General features: G+C 44.2%; 1 protein-coding gene across 7 annotated transcripts in view; it reads left to right on the plus strand.

The window, feature by feature from the left end:
- EIF2AK4 (eukaryotic translation initiation factor 2 alpha kinase 4) overlaps window positions 1-26,097 on the plus strand; it is a 105,875-nt gene that overhangs the window by 46,395 nt on the left and 33,383 nt on the right. For all 7 annotated transcript variants that reach the window (XR_007128570.1, XR_007128569.1, XM_047736212.1 and 4 more), the window contains 14 exons: window positions 97-203; window positions 783-940; window positions 3,993-4,447; window positions 4,956-5,019; window positions 7,506-7,589; window positions 9,474-9,596; window positions 11,801-11,905; window positions 13,757-13,811; window positions 14,809-14,888; window positions 17,671-17,772; window positions 19,212-19,265; window positions 22,855-23,091; window positions 24,638-24,710; window positions 25,300-25,421. Coding sequence is in view for 5 of the 7 variants with exons in the window: in XM_047736212.1 (XP_047592168.1) it covers window positions 97-203; window positions 783-940; window positions 3,993-4,447; window positions 4,956-5,019; window positions 7,506-7,589; window positions 9,474-9,596; window positions 11,801-11,905; window positions 13,757-13,811; window positions 14,809-14,888; window positions 17,671-17,772; window positions 19,212-19,265; window positions 22,855-23,091; window positions 24,638-24,710; window positions 25,300-25,421 (1,819 nt within the window). In the remaining 2 variants the exon portion in view is untranslated. The remainder of the gene's footprint in view (window positions 1-96; window positions 204-782; window positions 941-3,992; window positions 4,448-4,955; window positions 5,020-7,505; window positions 7,590-9,473; window positions 9,597-11,800; window positions 11,906-13,756; window positions 13,812-14,808; window positions 14,889-17,670; window positions 17,773-19,211; window positions 19,266-22,854; window positions 23,092-24,637; window positions 24,711-25,299; window positions 25,422-26,097) is intronic.

Genomic DNA, 26,097 nt, shown 5'->3' on the forward strand with positions numbered 1-26,097 from the left:
TAAAATAAACCTATAAATCAAAAAATAAACCCTTGGATTAACGAATCCAGTGATTATTTTCTGCGTCGCTGAGATACTCTCTGCCCTCTCACTGAGGTGTGTGTGCTTGGATGACAAGGAGAGATGGAGTGCCCAGCAGCTGTTGAAACACAGCTTTATCAATCCTCAGCCAAAAATGTCTTTGTTGGAACAAAGTCCTGAAGGTGAGTCTGTTACCGCTCTTTTCGTGAACGCCTGTTTGACCTAAATTATTTTGAAAGTACGCAGAAACCTAAGACTGGAACGGACTGCCCGGATCATTTATTTTAACTATTTTATGCCGAGCTGTACATAAATCCATTCATTGAATGTGTACTGTGTGCATGGAACCATTTTTGCCATCCTGGTTTCCAGCCTTGACCATTGGATTGTCCGTCGGATTGTCAGTCGGGATAGCCTCTCTCGGTGTTGGGTACCCTTCGTGTCCTGTCACCTTCCTGCCATGGAACTAGATTTCCCTGTTGCTACTCACAGTACAGATTAAGGAACCCCAGTAGAGCTGGTTGGGTTCTGGCTCTCCAGTGCAGTCATTCCCTTACTGGAGGTCTCACTCAGCACCTACTGTATGTTCTACCTCCTTGAAGAAGAACCGTGTGAAGAAAAGGCTTGAAGGGTCCGCGCCGGGTGGGAGGTCCCCGTTCCAACTACAGGTTGGGTTGCCTCCTTCCAGCCCTGGCTTTGTTGTTGAGTTCTGCACCTCTTGCTATTTTTCTCATGCCTTGTTGCCTCTCGTTTTATCTCAGATTCTGGAGGACAGGATTATGTTGAGACTGTTATTCCTAGGAAGCAGCTACCCAGCGCAGCATTCTTCACTGAGACCCAGAGACAGTTCTCCCGGTATTTCATTGAGTTTGAAGAACTACAGCTTCTCGGCAAAGGAGCCTTTGGAGCTGTCATCAAGGTGAGCTACAGAGTTGTGTCCGGGCCCTTTCGAGCTCCCTTCTCCGTTCCCTTTCTGCAGACTCAGAGCTCTCTCTTGAGCACGGGGAGAGACATACATAGGATCATTTGAAACCACAATCCTCATCACCTCCGCAGAGTCAAAGGCTTTACTTCGAGTCCCAGTGGACACGTGACCAACACATCATCTCCTCCCCCTTGCTCGAGGCAGCACATTAACGTGAAAACCCCACGATTACACTGCGGCTTCAAGTGGAGCCAAGCCCTCGGTGTGAAAACCATCTTTCTGTGCTTTGGTTCAGAAAGCAAATTGTCCTTTTTGTCCCATTTGCTTTCAGAGGTGCTGTAGATAAAAGGGCTGCGAGGTTAGAGCTAGGGTGGACCTCACTGGGAAATGGCCCCAGATGGTCTCAGCGGCTTTTATTTTCCATCTGTTACTGAGAAAGAAAACGAGTGGTGCATTATGAGGGCGTGCTGTCATTAGGTCTTCCCTTCTGCTTTCTGGTCTCTTCGGGTGACTTATGATTACCTGCCCCTTGAGAAAGAGATTTCAGCTGTTCTTGTGTAATTTTAAGTATTTTGACCTCAGGAGGTCCAGGCTAATCATGTATTATTAAATCCATATAAGACATGTTACCTTTCACAGAATAAAATGGCCCACCATCAAGAGGGCATATGCCTGTTTGGGATTTGAGAGTGTTATTAGGGAGAGTTAGTGGGATTATTGTGGAAGTCCTTTTACAGCAACCCCCCCAAATAAAAAGGTTTTCTATGGTAATCAGGTACAAAAAGACAATCTTAAGTTTGCTGAGAGGAAGTTAGAGGATTTTGGAAAATTTTCAACTTTCTTCATGAAAGTATAGACATTATTGTTAGATGGCTAAAGAGACCTACTGTGGGCAGATAGTCCTGATTGGGGGATCCCAGTGCTGTACAGGGGAGTGGGTGACTGATGTGTATGTTATTGCTTTAACTCACGTCATAATTTTGATCAAGTCCTTTAACTTGTTTGTGTTTTCATCCTTGAATGTGAGACAGTGTCAAACTCCATTTCCTTACAAGTACTTAAAAATAATGAGAAGACTCATATAATAAAAACATCTAGTCATTTAAGCCCCTAAATTCTTCTGTGGTTTTTCCCTCTGAGAGGTCACAGCCCTCACACTCCCATCTCTCTTTCTGGGTTAGGGTAGGGCATTTCTGTTCAGTCATCTGGCATTGCATGAGCACTTGGTCCCATTATGGTTCAGGCACCTTTCCACTGTAATCAGTGAATCCCTGGGACTTTGCAGTGTAGTGAGCTCCACACCCCAATCTGTGACTCCAGGCCTTCATGATGTGTTCTGAGACTCAAGGTCAAAGGCAATGTCAAGACTTCCCACTATTTCCTACTCGATTAATGATGGTGCAGAAAAAGAACACAGGGCCATAGCTTTTTGGAGCACATTCCATATTTCAGGTTCTGTGCCAGATGGCTCACAAACCTTGTCTTTCAGTTTCGTGACATTGTTATGAAATAAGTATTATCCTCACTTTTCCAATGAGGTTACTGACCTTCAGAGAAGTTACATAATTTGTATGAGGTTACATCCATGCAATAAGAGAGGAAACCAGCATTCAGACCTCTATCTGTTCTACTCAAAAGCATATTTCTTACCACTGTTCCCACACAATGGTAATCTGAAACTCAATTTTATAGTACTCCCTTCTCATTCTAATCGGAACCTATGAGAATGATGCTTTATTTTGTATTTTATAATCAACTAGTTGCTCCCTTTGCACATGGGAGTTGTTGCTTTTTATCACCTCAGTTGACCTGCACCTTGGGTCCGGAATGTTCTGTTGAACAAAATCTGGTAAAAGTTAACTTCAGTCAACCCAGTGGAATCCTGTGACTGCCCAAGAAAAAGTGTCTCTAATGCAGAATGTGGAGACTTTGAAACTCTCTTGTCTTTATGTTTTGCATTCTTTTTTTTTTTTTTTAATTTATTTATTTGACAAACAGAGATCACAAGTAGGCAGGCAGGGAGAGAGAGGAGGAAGCAGGCTCTCTGTGGAGCAGAGAGCCCGACGTGGGGCTCCATCCCAGGACCCCAGGATCATGACCTGAGCCGAAGGCAGAGGCTTTAACCCACTGAGCCACCCAGGCACCCCATGTTTTATGTTCTTAATCACGTTGTTCTGGTCTTAAAACATACCATCAGTCATAAATTTTTTTTTAAGATTTATTTTATTTTATTTATTAGAGAGAGCATGAGAGGGGAAAGGTCAGAGGGAGAAGCAGACTCCCCGCTGAGCAGGGAGCCAGATGCGGGACTCAGTCCCGGGACTCTAGGATCACAATCCGGGCCGAGGGTAGTCGCCTAACCAACTGAGCCACCCAGGTGCCCCAGTTAGTATATTTTTAAAGATTTATTTATTTGACATGGAGACACAGCATAAGTAGGAGGGGCAGAAGGAGAGGGAAAGAGAGAGAATCTGAAGCAGATTCCCTGCTGAGCACGGAGCCCCACAAAGGGCCTGAGCTCACAACCCTGAGATCATGACCTGAGTGGAAACCGAAAGTCCTCACTTAAGGAACTGTACCACCCAGGTGCCCCCAAAATAAGTAGTATTTTTAAAAAATATTTTGCTTATTTATTTGACAGAGACACAGCGAGAGAGAGAGAACACAAGCAGGGGAAGTGGGAGAGGGAGAAGCAGGCTTCCGGCTGAGCAAGGAGTCCTATGTGGGGTTGGATCCCACGGCCCTGGGATCATGACCTAGCCGAAGGCGGACACTTAATCTACTGAGCCACCCAGGTGCCCTTTCCAGGTTCTAATTAAGCTAAATATACACGTTGTTTGGGGTGAGATGTTTTCCAGGGATTTCGGCAGTCAAGACTTTTTTGTTCAGCTTAAGAGGTTGAAATATGTGGCTCTCTACTGTAGTAGCTGTTGCTTCTCCCTGAGAACTCAGGGCTCCCCAGGGAGGGCTTGGGGTCATGGGCTACAAACACCAGTCTGTGAGGCTCACAGCACCTGGTTCCTTCCTCTCCCACGCTCCACGGCAGGTGCAGAACAAGCTGGACGGCTGCTGCTACGCGGTGAAGCGCATCCCCATCAACCCGGCCAGCAGGCACTTCCGCAGGATCAAGGGCGAGGTGACACTGCTGTCGCGCCTGCATCATGAGAACATCGTGCGCTACTACAATGCCTGGATCGAGAGATATGAGCGGCCGGTGGGCTCGGGGATGCTGCCCCTGGACTCGGACTCGGACTCACGGCCCCAAGCACGGGATGCGCCAGCTCCGTCCCAGCAGCCAGCGTGCGGCGGCGGCCCTGATGGCCCGGGCAGCGTGGAATCGGCCACGCCCCCGCCCATCCTCAGCTCGGTGGAGTGGAGCACGTCAGGCGAGCGCTCGGCCAGCGCCCGCTTCCCTGCCGCTGGCCCGGGCTCCAGCAGCGACGAGGAGGAAGACGACGATGAGGAGGACGAGCACGAGGGCGTCTTCCGGCAACCTTTCCTGTAAGAACACCCGTGGGAGCGCTAGGCCCACGCCCCGGGAGAGGGGATTCAGTTAGAAACCCAGGCCGTCACCCTGTTGAAGTGCAGAATTGTGTGTTTAGAGGGGAACCAGATTCAATCCAAAGGTTTTATTCCCTGTCGGTGTCTTCAAAAGTGCTCTAAAACCCAAGCCCCGAAGAAAGGACAAATAGAAATTCCTTTCAATACTTCATCTTCTTAGTACCATTGGCAGCAAGTTTTTAAAAGAGCATTCTTTTGGATAGGAGCTTCCAACTCCGGGATATTTAAAAACTAACCCGGAAGCTTGACATAGGGCCACCTATGGTTCTGACAAGTCAGGAATTGTGATCCTAAACGTTTGTGCATCTCAGAAGACACCCTGATCCGTCTTGTTTTTCCTGATTTGATTTCATTCTGTCCAGTGAGATACAGTCAATCATGACTCTTAGCTGTGGAATTCTAACAGAGAATTTGATTTCTTTAGTATTTATCTGTTTCTCTTTTTAAGACCTGCTTCAGATTCTGACAGTGATATCATCTTTGAAGATGAGAACAGTAAGAGTCAGAATCAGGTAAATATATAAACAGAAATTACACCATTTTATCAGGGGTGGGCATGTAAGAAAACTAGTGCTTGGTGTTAAAAACCCTGGTTGGAACAGTAAAGCCTCACTCTAATAGGCAGATATAGAAACTATCAATTTTAAAACATGATAGTTTAATTTCTTATTCATAGGCCTTATATTGTCCACATAACCAGATATACCTGTTTTTAGAGGGGAGGAGTAAATTGACATGCTGGGTTTTGTTTTGTCTTGCTTTTTTGATGAACACCATTTCCTAGAAGATTTGGGGAAACTTGATGTGGTTGGAGATAGGGATCGATTTAAGTAATTAAAGAGCCTAATAGAGTTATGTTGGTCTCTATGACCAATTAATCCGGATTACTGTCTAGCACAGTGTTTTAGCACTGAGTCATGATCCTGAACAGGCAATGAAAGCGGTTTTCAGGCCCTCAGCCAGCTTTATTTAACTTTCAGTGCTGTAGGGAAGAGTGGAGACCATCACACTAGGAAAAGTAACCTGTGTGTACACCATGTCTCACATGAGTAGGTGAATTGGGTATGATATAAAATATATTTCTTCGTGTGGGTCATGGTCTGAAAAGTTTGAAAAACACCGTTTGAGGCCTTGGACTCCACTCAGTCCTGCATCCTCCTCTGCCCAGACTAGCAGAGCCCCCGAACACCGCTACGTGGCACTGACAACTAGGACTGGCTCTTGTTAGTGCGGAGGAAACTTCCATGAGAGGGGGTAGAGTGCCACGACTTCATTTCTAGAAATAAAAATAGAATTGTAAGCCATTATAAGGGTACATTTGTAGTAGATAAAAGTGTACATGTGGGCCCTGATAAGCAGTTAAATTGATTTGAAGGAGGTTTGAATGCATTCTCTGGCATTTTTAGAAATGCTTTTTTAATTAAAAGAACCTTAAAGTCCTCTTGGTTTAAATTTATAAATTATAGGAGCATCTGCTTGACTCCGTCGCTATAGTGTCTGCCTTGAGCTCAGGTCATGATCCTGCAGTGTCAGGATCAAGCCCTACATCGGGCTCCCTGTTCAGCGGGGAGTCTGCTTCTCCCTCTGCCCCTCCCCTGCTCATACTCCGTGTGCTCGATCTCTTTCAAATAAATAAATAAAACCTTTAAAAATATATAAATTATAACCTACTGCTTTTATTTGAGCATTAGCTATGCATTTAATTATTACAGGAGCACCAAATTTACAATCCTTATTTTGCTCCTTAAGGGCAACATCCCACAGGCATTCTAATTGATGAGTAGAAGCCTCCAAGAGATTAACAGTCTTCTACAGATAATCCCCAGGGTATGTAAATGATTCAAGAGTAGAACTTGACTGTTTGCAGAACAGAGATGCCTTTTTTTTTCTTTGCTAAAGAAAAATGTTGAAAAATGCTTCCACAAACTAAATCATAAACTGTCAAATAAGACCTAATGCCTTTTCCTTAGCCAATCCTTTTCCCCCAGGTGGTTGTGTTGAGGGGAAATGCTTAAATACATTTATGAGAAGAATAAAAGAACTTTATTTTTTTTTTAAGTTTTTATTTGTTGGAGAGCACGATCAGGGGGAGCAGCAGGCAGAGGGAGAAACAGGTTCTCCGTTGAGCTAGGAACCCGATGTGGGACTTGATCCCAGAACCCTGAAATCATGACCTGAGCCCAAGGTAGAGGCTCAACCAACTGAGCCACCCAGGCATCCCTAAAAGAACTTTTAAAAAGGGGGTGGGGGGACAAGAGTTAGAAATGACCTATAGGGGAAGAATAGAGTGGAAAAGCATTCTGGAGGATAGGTCACAGTGCGTGGCAGCCGGGTGCCGGTCCCTCAGTGGCACTGCCCAGAGGGCAGTGTGCCTTTCAGTAATATCTTCCCATTTAAGTTGATTTAGCTGAAGATAGGCTTACTTTGGGAAGAGGAGAGATCTATCATCAAAGAAAGGTATTCATTTCATCTGAAACCTTTCAAATACTAGCCTGTATACAGCAGTTGACTTGGAATCTTTCTGTCGATCACACAACCGTAATAGGTACCTACTTCCTATTTTCCCCCATCATTATTCTATATAGTGAAATACCTGTAAACTCTCCAGTAGATTCTGGTAATAGCACAGTTGCCTTTGAAGTGCTGGTGGCGTCTAAAGGACAAAGGCTGCGTCCTGCTCAGACCTCCTAGGATGTTGGCGTGTGGGGTGAGGGTGGGCACAAAGAGCCTGAGGAGGGTGATGATCATATTCCCATTTTTTTTTTTTAAGATTTTATTTATTTATTTGACAGATTGAGAGAGAGATCACAAGTAGGCAGAGAGGCAGGAAGGGGTGGGGGGAAGCAGGCTCTCCACTGAACAGAGAGCCTGATGTGGGGCTCAATCCCAGGACCCTGGGATCATGACCTGAGCCGAAGGCAGAGGCTTAACCCGCTCAGCCACCCAGGTGCCCCCGTGTTCCCAATTTTTGAGTTCTCCCACGTTCCTCTTGGATTAGAATGAAGACTGCAATGGGAAGAACAGTTGCCACGAAAGTGAGCCATCAGCAGTTGTCGAAGCTGTGCACTACCTGTATATCCAGGTAAGATCCTGTGCGTGGGCGCTCGTTGACATAGCGCCTCCCGGTGGTCGCTGGTGGGAATGTTGTGGGAGGCTAGAGCAAGACACAGGGCAGAGGAGGGATTCAGTGGCACTGCCAAAGATGAATTGACCGGAGACAGCTGCAGCCCAGACGCCCTGCCCCCCAGCCTTGAACTCGTGTTTTCTGTACCATAGCAGGGGATGGTGTAGGGCGGTGGGTATGGGCTCTGGATTCAGTCTGTGTAAGCTCTCCTTCTGGATCCCCCAGTCACAGCTGTGGGAGCTCAGACAAGTTTCTTTTGCATTCTGTGCCCATCTAGCTATTCAGTGACTTGTGAAGAATAAGAAAAGTAACATTGTTAAGGTCACAGAACCACGTCTGAGTTCTGTAAGCGCTAGACTTGCACGTACCGAAGTTCCACTCTAACAAGCCGGATCTGGACAAGTAAGGTGTGATGCAGACATATCTTGCATGTGCAGAAGAAACCCCAGGGTGGCCTCAGGCCAAGTGCCTAAAGTCCTGGAACCTCTGGGTGACAGGAGCCCTGGGTAAGCCACTTCCAATGGGGCTTTACTAGAAGGAAGCAGACTTCTCTGCCTGAGGGCCATAGTCCCAGACCCTGGTGAGCCCTGCTAGAAGAGGCATGATCGCAGACCCATGAGGAACATTCTGCCTCTGCTCCAAGTGAATAGGATTGTGGGGCCTTATTAGTATTTGCAGTCCTGTCGCTAAGTAAGCAGATCAGAAATGGCAGATGCAGTAGTATGTTCCAGAAGGGAAGCCTCAGACAAGTAGATGTTTCAAAAGACACTAATTAGGTGTCTGCTTTTAATTTTTCCCTAATACAAACATCGCCAATGTACCACTCACATGCAGGATAAAGCATTTGTCCTCTAAACCACTAACTGTGAAGTCTGTACTCCGTGCGTTCAGTCTCTAGACAGTTATGAGTCAGAAGTACGCAGGGGAGGTGTGTCTGGAGGTGTGATAAGATCACAGTCTGGGAGTCCCAGGCCCTCGTGAGGGCTCGACAATGAGTCAGAATCTCGAGGTGGTTATTCAGAGCATGAGGCTCTAGTTTGAAACCCATAGGCCAGTTATATAAATCAAAGGCTACATGCTGATTGAAGATTTAAATGATACTGCATTGTTTTCTGATACATTAATATTTAAGAAGGGATGAGAAAGACCCTTGTCCTGGATGTTTGGATATTTACAGCATTTTGCTCTGGACTTGAAGGTCACTGTCACTAGTTCAAAAGTACAAATGAGAAAAGCTCATGACATCGTTAGATTTTTAATTGCCTTTCTTGGAAATTTGGGTTTGGAAATAATCATGTGAAACAAAAGTTTACTTAATTCTCAGTTTTTTCATTATTTGAAAAAGAATGAAATTATGACAAGGATTCTTTTTTTTTAAGATTTTTTATTTATTTATTTGACAGAGATCACAAGTAGACCGAGAGGCAGGCAGAGAGAGAGAGAGAGAGGGAGGGAAGCAGGCTCCCTGCCGAGCAGAGAGCCCGATGCGGGACTCCATTCCAGGACCCTGAGATCATGACCTGAGCCGAAGGCAGCGGCTTAACCCACTGAGCCACCCAGGCACCCTATGACAAGGATTTTAAACAAGTCTTATTTTTTAATGAATGATAATAAAAATTAAAAGGGTTATGTTGAGGTACTGTGATAATGTCTCTCCCTCTCCCCCCAATTTTTTTAAATAGTTGGATTCTTTTCTCAAAAAAAAAAAAAAATTAAGCCTTGCTTTAACTACTTGAAATCCACGGCACATGTTTTAAAATGGAAGATTACATTAATTGCCATTGTCTGCCTTAATTGAAACCCCATATAATCAAATGCCGCCTGGTTTGTTCTTGTCCCCAGATGGAGTACTGTGAGAAGAGCACTTTGCGGGACACCATTGACCAGGGGCTATATCTGGACACTGTCAGACTCTGGAGGCTTTTTCGGGAGATTCTGGATGGATTGGCGTATATCCATGAGAAAGTAAACTTTACAACATTTCATGCCTGAAAACTTATGCTTGTATAAAACTGATGACTAAAAAAAATATTGTGAGATTAGAGAAAAACAGAAAAAGAGGGAAAATTATGGGTATATTGAAATTTATTTTTATAGGTCAGACATGTCAAAAGACATGTATATAGTATAAGGTATCAGAGTTAAAAGATTGAGGATTAGGACAGGGTCAGCAAACTGTGGCCATGGGGTCAAATCCAACCTCCATCTGCTTTTACATGACCTGTAAGCTAAGAATGGCTTTTACAATTTTTTTGTTGTTGTTGTTAAAAGATGTTATTTATTTATTTAACAGACAGGGCACAGGGAGGAGAAGAGTCAGAAGGAGAGGCAGAATCAGGCTTCCCACCAAGCAGGGAGTGGAATTCCATCCCAGGACCCCAGGATCATGACCTGAGCTGAAGGCAGACGCTTAACCACTGAGCCACCCAGGCGCCCCTACATGTTTTTTCTTTTCTTTTTTTTTTTTTTTTTTAAGTAGACTCCACACATAGCTTGGAGCCCAGTGCAGGGCTTGAATTCACAATCCTGAGATCAAGATCTGAGCTGAGCTCAAGAGTCAAATACTTAACTAACTGAGCCACCAAGGTGCCCAGCTTTACATGTGTAAAGGATTGTTTAAAAAAAACAGAAGAAGAATATTCCATGACACATGAAAATTCTTAAAACTCAACTTTATTGTGGATACTAAAACGTTTACTCAAACAGGGCAATGCTCGTTTGTTTACATATTGCCTATGACTGTGTTTGTGTTACAGCTGTGGGGCTGAATAGTTGTGACAGACTGTGAGGCCTGTAACGTGTAAGAACGTGTAGAAAGAGTTCTCCAACCTCTGGGTTAAGCAAAAATGTTTCAACATACACGAAAAGCAAGGGTGGTTACTTCAGTTACTTAGAATAAAGTGAGTGTGTTGAATACAGGCCCAGTGATTTGATTCTACTTGGCTTAGTGCGGTCCTTCCTAGGACCATGGCGAAATCCAAAAGTCATCTAGCAAGGGTAGAGATGAGACTGGAGACACAGCCCACCACATAGTATAAAATGTCATTTTATAAAACTAGACATTGTCATGACAATGTAAATGCTAATGGACTTAGCTTCAGGATGAAACACTGCTTACATTTTAAAAATGGGATTATCTAACGCAGTGTAAATATGTTTTTTTCCTTTGCATAATTTTCTTTAACCTTAAAATGTTTAGACTGTCATATATTTATACTGAAAAGCCAGGACTGTAATTTACATATGTTTAGTTTATAAATGAGTTGGTGGAGTAAGGTTTGCAGGGTTGGAAATCAAAATGAATTTTAATGACAGCCATTGGAACTCTGTTACTTTGATATCTCCCGGGATTCTAGAACTGTGCCCCACATGCACTCTTCTCTACATCTCATTTGCTCAGCTTCTGCTAATGATCTGCTGGGTATCTTATGCGCTGCCACGTCTAGAAATGCAGATAGTCACAAGCATATAGCAGACCCCATACTTGAGAGGGACTTGTTCTTTTTTTGAAGGAACCCAAATTCATCTCCATCTAACAGTAAGGAGATCATACAATAAGGTGTTTTTATTATTTCCTATATTATAGTGCCTGAAACAGTAAGCATCATGAGGCTGCCATCAGGAAGGGGAGAAAGCCAAGTTCACGTAACAGTTAATCATTGAGCACTTAGGTGTGTGCTAGGGATGCAGATTGAATTAGAATCGCTGTGGAAGGCGTCGTAGGGAAGTTGGCACTTGGAACTGTTGGCACAATTCAGATGAGAGGAGAAAACAAGAATTTTCAAGGCAGGGGAAATAGTGTAAAGAGAAGAATAGGAGAAGGAAGGAAAATGGTGTGTGTCTTCTCGACATGGATACAGCTGAGGGTTGATACAGCAGCGTTTTGTGATTCCACAGAGAGATTGGGAACCCGGTGGAGGGAGCCCTTGGATGCCCCCAAGGAACAATTTGGGTTTGACCTCCTCCAGGACCACCAGCAGGTAGACTGGGAGATGTTGGGAAGGTCATTGGCAGGACGGTCAGGAGACAGTGCAGAGGCCAAAACAGCCTGGACCAGTCTGAGGGAGAGGATCTCCTCTGCATCTTGGCATTAGGTTGTCCTTTGAGATTAGGAAACAGGTAAACTATAAACTATGCTTGGGAAACCGTTCTTTTTTCTCTTCCATCAGGGAATGATTCACCGGGATTTGAAGCCTGTCAACATTTTTTTAGATTCCGATGACCATGTGAAAATAGGTGATTTTGGTTTAGCAACAGACCATCTGGCCTTCACTGTGAGTATTTTTCAGATTGGACTATGCCTAAAGCAATGAACCTGTATGCCTTGATTATCCTGGCTTGCAATACTTTCATGGTTATGAGTTGATTGAACTCTGCTCTGTAATCCCCAGGAAATTCTGCAAGTCTGAAGGGGTGAGCCGCAAATGATCCCTTAGGCTTAGAAAGGAAAAATACACTGTAGTGAGGATGTTCCACTTGAGAGACATAAAATTACTGGTTTCTGGATGATACTGCGGTCAAAGGCATATAATATTTTTTGAAATAATTTGGTCATTTGGCCTACCATTGCCAGGCACTGGGCTTGATGCTTTACCCTTGAGGGGCTTTTAGTTAATTTAAGGAAATAGAGCTCAAAATACCATGGAACACCTGTAGAGCCAGTCTTAGACATCATTATAGAATAGTTGTTCAACATGCAAAGCTAAAATAATGTGAAGCAAGAGAAATAGCAATATAAGAGCAAAAGGCAAGAGAAACTTGACATGTGGTTGTGAGGACCCAGAAAGGCGGTATAAAGAAACAAGCATTTCAGATGGGCTTTAAAGGATGGGTGAGAGTCCAGCAGGCTGAGATTGAAGGCAGACCAGGGCAAGAGATCCGAGAGAGCAGGAATAGCATAAGCAAAGGCCCTGGGGTGAACAGACATGACTGTTGGGAGGCCAGCATGTTGTCTGGTTGGTTAAAACTGTGAAGCATTAGGGGAGCCGTGACAATGCTGGAAAGTTGGGGGGTCTTGTAGGTGGCAGGCCTTAAGTGCCCGAGGAAGAATTTTTTCATAAGATGGAGTTAATAGGCACAAAATCTCTAGTACATGCAATTAATTCCAAGGGTGGTCAGAGATTTAGATCAGTCATAGAACAACCATAGGGACAAAACTAGAAGGTGAGGTTTGGAGTGGAGAGGGAGGAAACAGAAGGGGGACAATGAGAGTATGGTCCTGAGCAGAACAGCAGGGCATTTTGAAGAGTGCTGAGACCAAGCAAGAAAGGGCCTGATGGTGGGGTCTTGATCCCCAAACGGAAGAATTTAACCTAACATCAAAGGCTGTAATATAGTGAGTAGATAGAGGCACAGGCTGCAGAGGCCCCCCGACCAGGGCTACACACAGTCCTTTCCCTGCCCCTTTATGGCAGTGTGACCTGGGGCAGGTTAGTTAAACTCTTGGTACCTCAACTGTACAGGGTGCCTAATGCTAGAACCTACTTCCGAGAGTTGTTGGGTGGAAAAAACGAGAGGACAGGGCAAGCCCCCAGAATAGTGCCGGCCGCTGAGAACGTGAGATGCTGGTATGTGTGATGGTGCCTGTGACAGGACCCTGTGGAGTGGTGACTCAGGGTGGTCTGTGAGATGGTGTCGGCACGGATACAGCTGAGAAAGGCGGGGCTACCTGAGAGGGGCTGTGGTGACAGTGGAGAAGCTGTGGTGATCAGCCTCTAGGAACGAGGAAGTAAACATTGCCCCACATGAGGGAACAGCAGCGGGGAAGTTAGTGAGTTTGTAGTGGTTGTTAATATGCTCTGAACCTTCCTCGTCAATGGATTTCTGCTTTGGCATTTGCAAACGTGAAAATAAATGGGTTTCTCTTTCGGGGCTTTCTTCCCTGAAGGAGGAGTTCCTCAGTGATCAGCCCTTCTTCTCCTTCTTGGTCTCAGAGGGGTTTCCAGGGAGTCCGCTTTAGCAGGCTAACCAAACAGACACTATTTAGAGCACAGAAAAAGCATTATTGTAATTAATTCTGTTTTCTGTGGGTAAGTTTTCTGTCAGTCTTGATTTAGAAATGGAGAGGCATTTCTGTGGAATAACAACATTTTAAAAGTGATATTTGACTGGCTTGTATTTTTTAGGCTGATGGTAAACAAGATGATACGGCAGATCACTCGATTAAATCAGACCCCTCAGGTAAATCCAGAAGACTGTATGTTTAATTAGTGGATTAAAAGCAGACCACAGGGGCGCCTGGGTGGTTCAGCGGGTTAAGCCTTTGCCTTCGGCTCAGGTCATGATCCCAGGGTCCTGGGATCAAGCCCCGCATTGGGCTCTCTGCTCAGCATGGAGCCTGCTTCCCCCCACCCCCCTGCCTCTCTGCCTACTTGTGATCTCTCTCTCTCTGTCAAATAAATAAATAAAATCTTTAAAAAAAAAAAAAACAGACCACAGGGGTTTTCTTCTCTGATTTTCTCTCTCTCTCTCTCTTTTTTACATTTAAAAAGCTGTGCAAATATAATGTATACCCCTGAGGAGCTTGGAGATACATATATACCCATGAAACCATCCATCTCAATCTATGTTATAAACATATCCATAACCTCCAGATTTCCTGCCATCCTAATTATTATTATTAAATTTTATGGTAAGAACACTCACCATAAGATCTGCTCTCTTAGAAAATTTTTAATATGCCATACAATACAGGTTTCTTAATCTGAAACCTGTTTTTCATCCATAAAGATTTTATTCTGAAGCAAATTACAATTACTCATTAAATTAACAAAACTGTGAGCATGCTTCAGTTTTTTTTTTCCCCTCTTTACTGTCTTAACTAAATTAGAGCTTTAGTTAGATAATTGGCTGTCATGGGTAGACGGTTACACTTTGACCGCACACGCTAATGTGAGGTTACCTCATGACCTGGGATGTCTGGGGTCTTCTCTCTGCACCACCCCTCTGCAAGAGCAGAGACCTTCCATGTGGAACAGAGTCTGTGGCCATACGTGACTTCTGGTTAACCCATCGGTGAAGTGTGTACTTCGCCTTCCTCTGGAGGCAGTGAAGAGTTAACAGATCATGCCCCACTCCTAAGAAGCTCCCTCCCCTCCTTTTTTCTTTTAAATAAAAATTTGCCTTACCTCCTTAGTCCTCTTATTAGAAAAGTTTCACTTTGTCTTCTTCCATGCAGGTCATCTGACTGGGATGGTTGGTACTGCTTTATATGTAAGCCCAGAGATCCAAGGAAGCAGTAGACCCACGTACAACCAGGTAAAGGGGAAGCTTTCTGGGGAGAAGGGGAGGTCTCAAGGGTAAGACAGTAGGAAGAACATCGTGATGGAGATCATAGCGTTTGGTGTTAATTGCCGCTCCAATGGGAACATTCAGTCATTCATTCATTCGACATATCCACATGTGTGTCGAGTTGATGACTCCCCTGAAGCTGGCACTGTTGCTGCTAAGAACCTTACAGTCCGTCCATCCAGAGAGGATTTGCACTAACCTTGTCCTAAGCTGGGCCCCAGAAATACAGAGAACAGGACAGTTGATTGATAAGACAGGTGTCTTATTTCAGCTCTGGCAGAGCTTAGCCTTTGGTGGATGAAACAGACAATAAACAGGTGAAAACATAAAATAATCACAAATGGTTAAGAAAAGAAATGGACTACAGAGAAGAGTAGGGGGGCATCATGTCCAGATAAACTTACCAGAGAAGGCTTCCCCAAGAGGATGGCTTTAAGGATAGAGAAGGGACAAGCCACATGAAGTTGGGAGCTGAGAGGAAAAAAGAGTAAGCAAAAGAAATAGCATGCATAAGGAGAAAACCGAGCCAGCCCTGGCTTGGCCCATTGGAGACAATCAAAAAGAACATCCATGCAGTACAGCCTCATGAGCGCTGGGGGAGAAAGGCATGAAGTTGGAAAGGAAGACCAAGGTCAGATGATGTAGGGCCAGCTTAGCCTTGAAAAAGGGGTGTGCACAGGGAGCCACTGCAGGGTCTTGAGCAAGAGAGTTCACTCCAGCTGCTGCTGGAGGCTTTGCAGAAGTCCGGTTGGGTGGCTGCTAGCAGGAACCGGAGTGGTGGCAATAGCCGTGGGGAGAAGTGTGCTCAAATAAGACACATGGTAGAGGGGAGGTTGGGTGGGGAAAAGGAAGGGTGATAGTACAGTGCCCAAGTTTCTGTTGGAGCAGCTGGGGGCGGGCTAGTTGTCCAAGATGGGAGAGACAGGAGAGGACAGCAGCAAAATTCTGTTTGGGGGTCATGTTAATTTGGAAATGCCTGATGAGAGATCTACTTATAGATGTTCAGTAGGTTATTGAAGACTCGGGACTTGAGTTCAGTGGAAAGGTTGGAATCCGGTATAAATTTGAGAGTCATCCTCACACAGGTGGGATTTAAAGCCATGCGGCTGGGTGGGATACCTTAGGGTGAGAGTATAGAGCAAAATTTCAAAAATATATTGGGCAGGCAGTTCACATCAGAGCATATTTTCAGGCTTACAGTGAACCCCAAGCCTGGGTTTCCGTTCTGACAAGGAGCACCAGGCAGTGACATGGAATTCTATACAGATAGCCAAATACCCAGCAGGGCTGTGGCAAGACGTAGGCTCCCTTAGTGCATCCTCTCCAGAGTTCAGTTTGCCACATGTAATGAAATGCAAGAGGCTCTTTCCACCCTTTGGCCCAGCAATTACCCTTTTTGAAATCTACCCAGAGGAAGCAACAACATCCAAAAAGATGGGTATAAAAGGGGATCGTCACAGCATTATTTAGAACAGTGAAAAATACTGGTGTTTAAAAATGAATGGTTAAATAAATTACGGGACTTCCATGTAATTGAATACAATATGTCTTTAAAATCATGTTTTAGAAGCCTGGTTTGGAAAAATGATATACTAGCTGGAAAATATTCGTGCTCTCTTAAGGGAATAAAAGTTACAAAATGTATGGTTCTAGTTTTATAGTGTGTGTGGTTTTTTTTTTAAAGATTTTATATATTTATTTGACAGAGAGATTGTAAGTAGGCAGAGAGGCAGGCAGAGAAAGAGAGAGGGGAGAAGCAGGCTCCCTGCCGATCTGGAAACCTGATGTGGGGCTTGATCCCAGGACCCTGAGATCATGACCTGAGCTGAAGGCAGAGGCTTAACCCACTGAGCCACCCAGGCACCCCTACTGTGTGTATTTTTAAAAAACACGAAGGGGTCAGCTCTCTGACATCAGTAGGAAATATACCGGAGCAGTGGGGTGATGAGTGAGTGCTGTTTTTCTTGGTGCTCTTCTGGATGTTCACGTTTTCTACAACCAATGTGTAGGAAATGCTACAGCATTTAAAACTTGGGAGGTCACTTGGTGATAATTAGTCTGTCCTCCTAATCCTGGAGTCCAGATTCATGCCAGAGTTGCCCCTGAATGTGGCGTGTGTGCCGGTGAGCAGTTTGCTGTGAACAGCCTGCCCCTTGGGAGGACCGTGCCGGCTGCCTCGGGCATGCTGCCTTCTGCAGATGGTCCTCCCATCGGCAGCTCCCCGCCTGACCCTCTGCACTGACTCACCCCACTTCTTTTTTAGTTGCATTTCCATATTCTGTTAGGATTAGTCACATCATCTTTCTGTGGTGCCATTTTTCTGTCTTCATTGATAGGGCTTTGCAGTCAGTAGCTGACCTCTGCTGTCAACTGCAGATTTTGGTCTGTGTTCCACTATTGAGATGGTTTGTAAAGGTGCAAAGCAAAGCAGATTCCTTTGACAGATCGCAGTTGTCTTTGCTCTCTAGTGATTACTCTCAGTGTTTGGCCAGTGATTTTCTATGTCTGTATATAGCTAAACCAGTGACAATGAATTTTCAAGGAGAGTGTTGAGACATCATACCAAATATTTTATCAGTACTCTAGATCTTTTTTTTTTTTTTTTTTTAAGAAGAAAATAGTTTTTTCCTAGTATGGCCTATTTTTCCCTTAGGCAGATTTTTTTCCCCAGCTAATAGTGCTTGTCCTGTAATTCCCTGATAAATGACATATTCAAGGCTGTCTAAATACAGTTTCTTCTACTCCCTAGAAAGTGGATCTCTTCAGCCTGGGAATTATCTTCTTTGAGATGTCCTATCACCCCATGGTCACGGCCTCAGAAAGGATCTTCGTCCTCAACCAACTCAGAGATGTACGTATCAGATATTTTAACGCCTCAATTTCGAGTAACCAAGATCTTAGCGTGGACACCAGAATTTAATGCAGGGTATTTTTTGTGATATTTGTAATATGAAAGAGTCAGTCTTACTATTACCTACAGTTCTATTTTTTTTGGTAAGATTTTATTTATTTATTTTAGAGAAGGAGTACCTGCCTGAGCAAGTGCAGGGACGGGCAAAGGGAAAGAGAGAGAGAGAGAGACTCTCCATGTGCAGTGCAGAGCCCAACGTGGGGTTTGATCTCATGACCCTGAGATCACAGCCTAAGCTGAAATCAAGAGCTGGATACTTAACTGTGCCACCCAGGTGTGCCACCCCACCTTGGTTTTAAAACAAAGGAGCAATCCAAAAACTTTGCAGATACCCGTATAGTTGCAACGATGGGAATAGGTTATAAGGGTAATGGATATTTAGTTCTAGAAATTAAAGGTTCCAACTGAGTTGACATAGTGGTTTGCCTTAACAGCAGCCCCGTGGCCAGAAGTTAAAAAGGGTCTGAGGAAGATAACAGCCCCTTGACTTTTTTTTTCCCCCGGTGAAATCTCCCTCTCTGCTCTTGGGATTAATCCTTGCCTCAGTTACTGCCCAAACTAAAAGCGCGTGAGGCCAAGGGTGCCCACTGCAAAGGGCACTAGGATGAAAGTGGAGGAAAAGGTTTGGGTGTGGGTGATGGAGACTTGTGATGCATGAGCCAGAGATGCGAAGAGCCTTCCATTTTCCTGAGCTACAGTCCTCTACACCATCACTGAAGATGCTCCTCTAGATATTTTTGAAAACTGTTGAATTCTTTTATACCCAGTACAGCATGGACTGTGGTGTTCACAAAGTTTGGAGATAAATGAAGTGATTACCATGTCCTTGCCTTGGCTTGGAATGCTCTTACAAGATTATATCCTGGATGAAGTACCTTTCTTTAGTCTAAAATTCATGTTTGTTCCCTCATTTCAAGAGTATCTAAACTGTAACAACAAACAAACAAAACAAAAAACCAAACTGGCAGGTTAATGTTCTGATTAAGATCTTATTGAACAGGAAGGCAAGAGCTTTTCAGCAGGTAGAGGTTTCAGTATTAATGTTTTTCTTTTGCTCTTTGTTGGTGCTTTGGTGGGGGTTTTTGGCCTCTTTTCCTCTGTGTGTTTATTAAAGCTACTTTGTCTTCCTCTGAAACCATTGGATCTTAAAATACTTTGTCCTCAGCTAAGATGCTTTCTGTGTCCTAGGCTGTCATTGGGGTCAAGCCTGTATGAAAATAACATGTATGTACTGGAACAATGGGTGTTGGGTTTCAAGAAGGTATCACTCTGAGTCTTGTTTTCATTTCTATCCTTGATTTTCTTACCTCTGGGAAATAAATGCTTTCACTGTGACAGTTTGCCAAGCACGTGCTGATTTGAATATTATATTCTTTTAGCCCACTTCGCCTAAGTTTCCAGAAGACTTCGATGATGGAGAGCATACAAAGCAGGTAATTTTCTCCGACGCTTTCATTACAGTGTCTTCACTCTTGGATTTTAATTACTGTTTTTCTTCTTTTTCGATTAGTCATCTTCTGCCACTCATTGTCTTGTGCCCTGGGAACAGTTTGGGAAAAAATATCAAAAGATGAAATGCTTAAAATGTTATTAGACTTGAAACACACCAAAAAAAATGCCAGGGACTGGCACAGGAAATTAGCAAACTCCAGGGTTTTTCTGCGTGGTTCATTGTGTTTTTGAAGTGCTGCTTGGAACCTTGGCATAGCTACTGGAAAAAAAAGAGAATGCTTTTAGATTTCATTATTTTAGAGAAACTTTGGAACTTTTTAAGAAAAGAAAAGAAAAATCCAATTTAAAACTATAATTTTATTCCATTTTGTAGTTAAAGTAGCTCAGATTTTAAAGGGGAAGACTAGACAGTTTGATGTTAACAGTATTTTTTTTTTTGAAGATTTTATTTATTTATTTGACAGACAGAGATCACAAGCAGGCAGTGAAGCAGGCAGAGAGAGAGAGGAGGAAGCAGGCTCCTTGCTGAGCAGATAGGCCGATGCGGGGCTCGATCCCAGGACGCTGGGATCATGCCCTGAGCCGAAGGCAGAGGCTTTAACCCACTGAGCCACTCAGGTGCTCCTGGTGTTATTAGTATTTTAAAGTGAAACACTTTCTTCTCCGTACTAGAAATATCTCGGTGTGCGTGTCTGTAATTCATGTCACGGGATCTGTGGCACCCAGCTGACTGGAATGAACAATGATCAGTGGATTTGTGTCTTGTGCCTTTGGTGTGCGTTGCTTCTTCATGCTTGGCGATTTGTCATGGTGAAGCCGTCTGTGGTTGATAGTCTGGGCATATGGAAGTTTATTCCTGAAACTGACTTTTCTTTCTTTCCCTCTTTTTTTTTCTTTTTGGTATACAATGTATTTTTTAAATTAACATAATGTATTATTTGTTTCAGGTGTACAGGTCTGTGATTCATCAGTCTTAACAATTCACAGCACTCACCATAGCACATACCCTCCCCAATGGCCATCACCCAGCCACCCTCTCCCTTAACCCCCCACCTGCAGCCATCCTCAGTTTGTTTCCTGAGATTAAGACTCTCTTATTTGTCTCCCTCTCTGGTTTCATCTTGTTTCATTTTTCCCTCCCTTCCCTTACGATCCTCTGTCTTGCTTCTCAGATTCATCCTATCAGTGAAATCATACGATAATTGTCTTTCTCTGATTGACTTATTTTGCTTAGCATAATAGACTCTAGTTCCATCTACGTCATTACATATGGCAAGATTAATGGGGGTTTTTGGATGGCTACATAATATTCCGTTGTGTGTGTGTGTATATATATATATATATATATATATATATAATTTTTATCCATTCATCTGTTGATGGACATCTAGGTTCTTTCCATAGTTTGGCTATCATGGACATTGCTGGTATAAACATTCGGGGGGCACATGCCCCTTTGGATCACTACATTTGTATCTTGGGGTAAATACATAGTAGTGCACTTGCTGGGTTGTAGGGTAGCTCTATTCTTAACATCTTGAGGAACCTCCATGCTGTTTTCCAGAGTGGCTGCACCAGCTTGCATTCCCACCAACAGTGTAGGAGGGTTCCCCTTTCTCTGCATCCTCGCCAACACCTTTCATTTCCTGACTGGTTAATTTTAGCCATTCTGACCAGTGTGAGGTGGTATCTCACTGTGGTTTTGATTTGTATTTCCCTGATGCTGAGAGATGTTGAACACTTTCTTATGTGTCTCTTGGGCATCTGGATGTCTCTTTGCAGAAATGTCTGTTCATGTCTTCTGCCCATTTCTTGATTGGATTCTTTGTTCTTTGGGTGTTGAGAAACTGACTTTTCTGAATTATAATCAAGGCATACTCCCTTATGTAAATCATTAATGTTGAGGACAGAAACCTAGCTAGAGCCTGACATTAGTTTGCGATTTCTTATAGGTGATATATCTGGTTGGACGAGTCACTTAACTTATCAAGACTTTAACTTTCATCACCTGTCAAAAGGATTAAGTGCCCTTTATTTATGTCAGCACGGGCATCCTGTGATTTGGTAGTATTTAACATGACGTTTATTGATGGTGAGAGGGACCCGTTCTGCCTCGTCTGTCCTATTAGCGAGGGGACCGCTGGACAATACACTGTGTTACGTTTCTGCTTCTTTAGTTAGCTGTTATCGCTGATTTGGATGGAGTCGTTTCCTGTGTTTTCGAATGTCACAAGTAAGTGTTCATTTCAGAGTCTCTCCCTGTGACAAGGGCGGTTTTCCTCAGCATTGTTCGCAGCTGTAGGGTCTGTTTTATTAAACTACAGACTCAAGAGCAACTGTATAAACCATTTCTCTGGACGATGCTGGCCTCTCATAGATGTGCACACGGTGTGTTCGAGCTGGAACAACTTGGTCCCTGGACCATAACCCCTGCTACCCCCCACATCACAGTTGTTGCTTTTTATCTGCAAGGAGGCAGAGTAGAAGGTGCTCTGTACTCAATATATATTAACACACTTGCTGCCCTACAACAGAAATGGAGTAGTGGAACAGGGTCTATATTCGGCCTATACTGCCGAATAGGGTATCATTTTTACTAGTTTTAATTTAATACAGCTTTTCACAAAAGTTGTATCTTGTCAGTTCCTTTCTTTGCATGTGTGTTTGTTTTAGCCGAAGACAGAGGTAGGCGTTGGGAGGCCCGCTAGGAGAATGTGTATTAAAAATACATAATTAGAAAATACTTAATAAGATTCGTCTAAAAGTTGGGATGTTTCTGATCCCAAGTATTCCTCTCTTCGTAAGTCCTTACTGTAAACAAGAGAGTTAAGGACACATGAAGAGACCTTTCAAGATTAGGGGCTGTGAGGCCATGGTAAATGAGAAACGTAAATCAAGACACTTCCAGGGAGTGGTATTAATACAAATAGCATAACAGAGAAGAAAAAATTAAAACAAGATGCCATCAGCTACTATGCATTATGATTTCTACTAAAATTAGGAATCTAGAGGTAATTGTTTTATGTTCCTGCACCTTTTTTGAAACACTATTTTGTGTGTTTATAAGGCCAAATTCTGCCTATATGTAGTTATTGAGTTGAGGGTTTTTTTAGTTGTTTATAACAGTAAGATATAAAAAGGGCAGCTGTCATATATTTGTTTATTTGAGAGAGAGAGGGAGAGCTCACGAGGCGGGGGAGGAGGAATACAGGGAGAGAGACGACTCTCTCCACTGAGCATGGAGCCTGACGGGGGCTCAATCCCATGACTCCGAGATCATGACCTGATCAGGAGTCAGACACTCAACTGACTGAGCCATCCCAGCACCCCAGCATCTCTGCCTTTTAAGAAACACTCCTATTACAGTGTTGCACTACTGTGTGCCCATAGTGAAATATGGGGAGGGGGAAATGACCGATGCAGAGATTTCAGAAGTACTAATTAAAATGCACCAACTTTGTGCAAGAAGTGTGGTGTCTCTTCTTTGGCTGGAGCCAGCCACCAGTTTCTCGGGATTCCGGAGCATCCTTTGTCACGTTGGGTCACCAGCGTGCCTGGCTTTCATTCCAGAAATCGGTCATCTCCTGGCTGTTGAACCACGATCCCGCCAAGCGGCCCACAGCCACAGAACTGCTCAAGAGCGAGCTGCTGCCCCCACCCCAGATGGAGGAGTCGGAGCTGCATGAAGTTCTGCACCACACCCTGGCCAACGTGGATGGGAAGGCCTACCGCACCATGATGGCCCACATCTTCTCTCAACGCATCTCCCCAGCCATTGACTACACCTATGACAGCAACATGCCTAAGGTGAGCTTATGCTGACCTGCCAGGAGAGGGTGTGGCTCTGTTCACAGAAGGGTCAAGTCAGTTCCTTAGTTGTCACGGAGTCCTTTAATGCCTCCAACGTACTATCTGAGGTCCGTGTATGCAGAATGTGTGCCATATGCATTATGCTGGGAAGAGCCATGATTTTATTTTTATTTTTAATTTTTTAAAAAAGATTTTAATTATTGGAGACAGAGAAAGAGAGAGCAAGTGGTGGGGAGGGGCAGAGGGAAGAGAGAGAAGCAGACCCTCTACTGAGCAGGAAGCCCAATGCAGGGCTGGATCCTAGGACCTGGAGACCATGACCTGAGCGGAAGACCCACGCTCAGCCGATGGAGCCAGCCAGGCACCCCCAGAGCCATGATTCTAATCCTGTAACTCTAAGGCGTTCCCAACCCACCCCCTTCTCCATCCACCTAAGAGTTGAAGGAGCTGTGCTTTTGGAGACAAAGCCCTGGCCCTGCTGCCCAGAGCTGAAACCATCAAACCCGCTGAGATTCAGACCATCTGGTCAGTAGTTCCCGATGCTGGCTGCCCCTGGAGGTGCGCCTGGGAGGCCTTTGGACCATTCCGACATTCAGGCCCTCCTCTGATCTAATGACTTGAAGTGTCCAGGTGTGAGAGGCTCCCTGAGAGTCTCTGTTTAAAAGCTCCCAGATGGTTTTTGAGGCAAACCCAGGTTTAGCAGCCTGCAACTTTTTCTTCCTTTTGTTTTTCTTTTTTCCTCCCCTTCCTTCTTTCCTTCCTTCCTTCTTTTTTTTCTTTTTGAACAAAAGCAGTCTGAAACAATATAGCAAAATGTTAAAATTTGAAAAAGATGAATGAACGACAGGTATTTGTCCTATTCCTTATGTGTTTCCATGTGTTTAAAATAATGATGTAATTTTAAAAGAGTAGTGGATAAAGTGTTGGTACGATTTGTGCAAGATCAGGATAGTTCTCAAGGACCAAACCAGTTTTTGCTGGCTGGCGATAGTAGAAAGATCCTTACAGGATTTTAGGTGACTTTAATTTTAGTCTTTGTGCTTATCTGTTGTTTTCTAAATTTCTTCAAGTGAAATGGTATTCCTTCCTTCATATACTAAGAAACAAATGGAAGGGAGAGGTCTTTACAAAATTTGTAAATGCCATGTAACTTTCAAACCCACCCCTCGTCCTCATGGATCACCTTAGTGTGTGAGCGGAGGCCTAATGCCATCAGCTGGTTGGTTGCTCCACAGTATCCCTGGGAAGCCTCGGGGAGAATGTGTATATTGACCAGCTCTCCCTGAATGGCATATATCACCATGGCGAAGAGTCTGGGCTTAGAGCTTTAGGTCCCCTTCCTCAGGTGGGACGTCCTGCAGGATGTGCCATTGTCTTCTCTCCCTACACCTGTTCTAAGAGGGAATCACTGCGGACCTCTCCTTTAACTCTCCTTTAAGGTCTTGGGAATAAGTAATGTGATGTTTACTGCAAGCTACAGATGCGTGTTTTTGGGGATCCCTTCGATTTGGCTTTGATGACATGTTAATTGGTCATATTTTAGGGCTTCTCAATCCGAACATCCAAGATACAGCAACACGTGTGTGACACCATCGTCCGTGTTTTTAAAAGACATGGTATGTCCTTTTTAAAAAAAAATCATGGCCGTCTTAAAAAGTGTTTTGTTTCATTAAAAAGTACTCTTAATAGATTTGGCTGCAACCATATTTTACCTTTATTTCTTTATAAGATTTTATTTATTTGTCAGAGCAGGGGCAAGGGAGAGGGGCAGAAAGGGAATAGGAGAAGCAGGCTCCCCATGGAGTAAGGAGCCTGATGTGGGGGTCGATCACAGGACCCTGGGATGATGATGACATGAGCCGAAGGCAGAAGTTTAATTGACTGAACCACCCAGGCACCCCTTAAGCATATTTTTAACACTCAGCTTGTTGAGGAGAACCATTTTTATTACGATTGGAATATTAGAGCCTTGCTACTAAAATACAGTTGGGTTGTGGAGTCAGAAATGAGACTGGTTAACAGACTTGACCTCGGATGAACTGTCCATTAGTGGAGTCAGAGATGAAGACTGCTTGCTCTTGATTTCAGCGGCCAGTAGCAAGTGACTTCACCATCGGATCTGTGTTCATTCTCAGTTGCCTTCTAGGAATGGTGGAGTCTATATAATAACTGGATGCTCAGTTATTTTTTTCTGACTTGGTGTAGGAGCTGTCCAGTTGTGTACCCCACTGCTGCTTCCGCAGAATAGGCAAATATACGAGCACAATGAAGCTGCCTTATTCGTGGACCACAGCGGAATGCTGGTGATGCTTCCTTTCGACCTGCGGGTGAGGCTGGGAGTGCCCCGGGGCAGGCCAGATGCTGGGTCTGGCCACGGATGGGTTACCCTTAGCCATCACTTTTTCCCCTGGGTTTATATTCTAAATATCAACTTTAGGAGACACATTGGTTTTTTGTTTTGGATTTTTTTTTTTAAGATTTTATTTATTTATTTGACAGAGAGCGATCACTAGTAGGCAGAGAGGCAGGCGGGGGCGGGGGGGCACGCAGGCTCCCTGCTGAGCGGAAAACCCAATGCGGGGCTCTATTCCAGGACCCTGAGATCATGACCTGAGCCAAAGGCAGAGGCGTAACCCACTGAGCCACCCAGGCGACCCTAGGAGACACATTGTTGAGGGAGTTACTAGGGTGAGAGCATCACTGGAATTTAGTGAATGTCTGACCTTGTGTACATCCACCTTGCTCATAGCACAGGTGCTTATTACCCTAGAAACTGGCCCCCTGCGTTGCCGATGCCACATCTGTGCCCCGTTATTGAGCTCTGCCGGGTGACTGCCACGGCTTGATCTGGCCGACTCAAGACAGACGAACACAGTTGTTTTCTTTATCTCCTGGCTAGGTTTTCACTGACTTCCTAACGTGTTAACGCGGAGAACAATTAAATTCTTCTGACAGCAAGTGCCTCTGCTAATGAGGTGTGCTGAATTCTGCTTGTGCTGGCCT

The sequence above is a fragment of the Lutra lutra genome, chromosome 7, assembly GCF_902655055.1.
Source record: "Lutra lutra chromosome 7, mLutLut1.2, whole genome shotgun sequence".
Classification (NCBI taxonomy): Eukaryota; Metazoa; Chordata; class Mammalia; order Carnivora; family Mustelidae; genus Lutra; species Lutra lutra.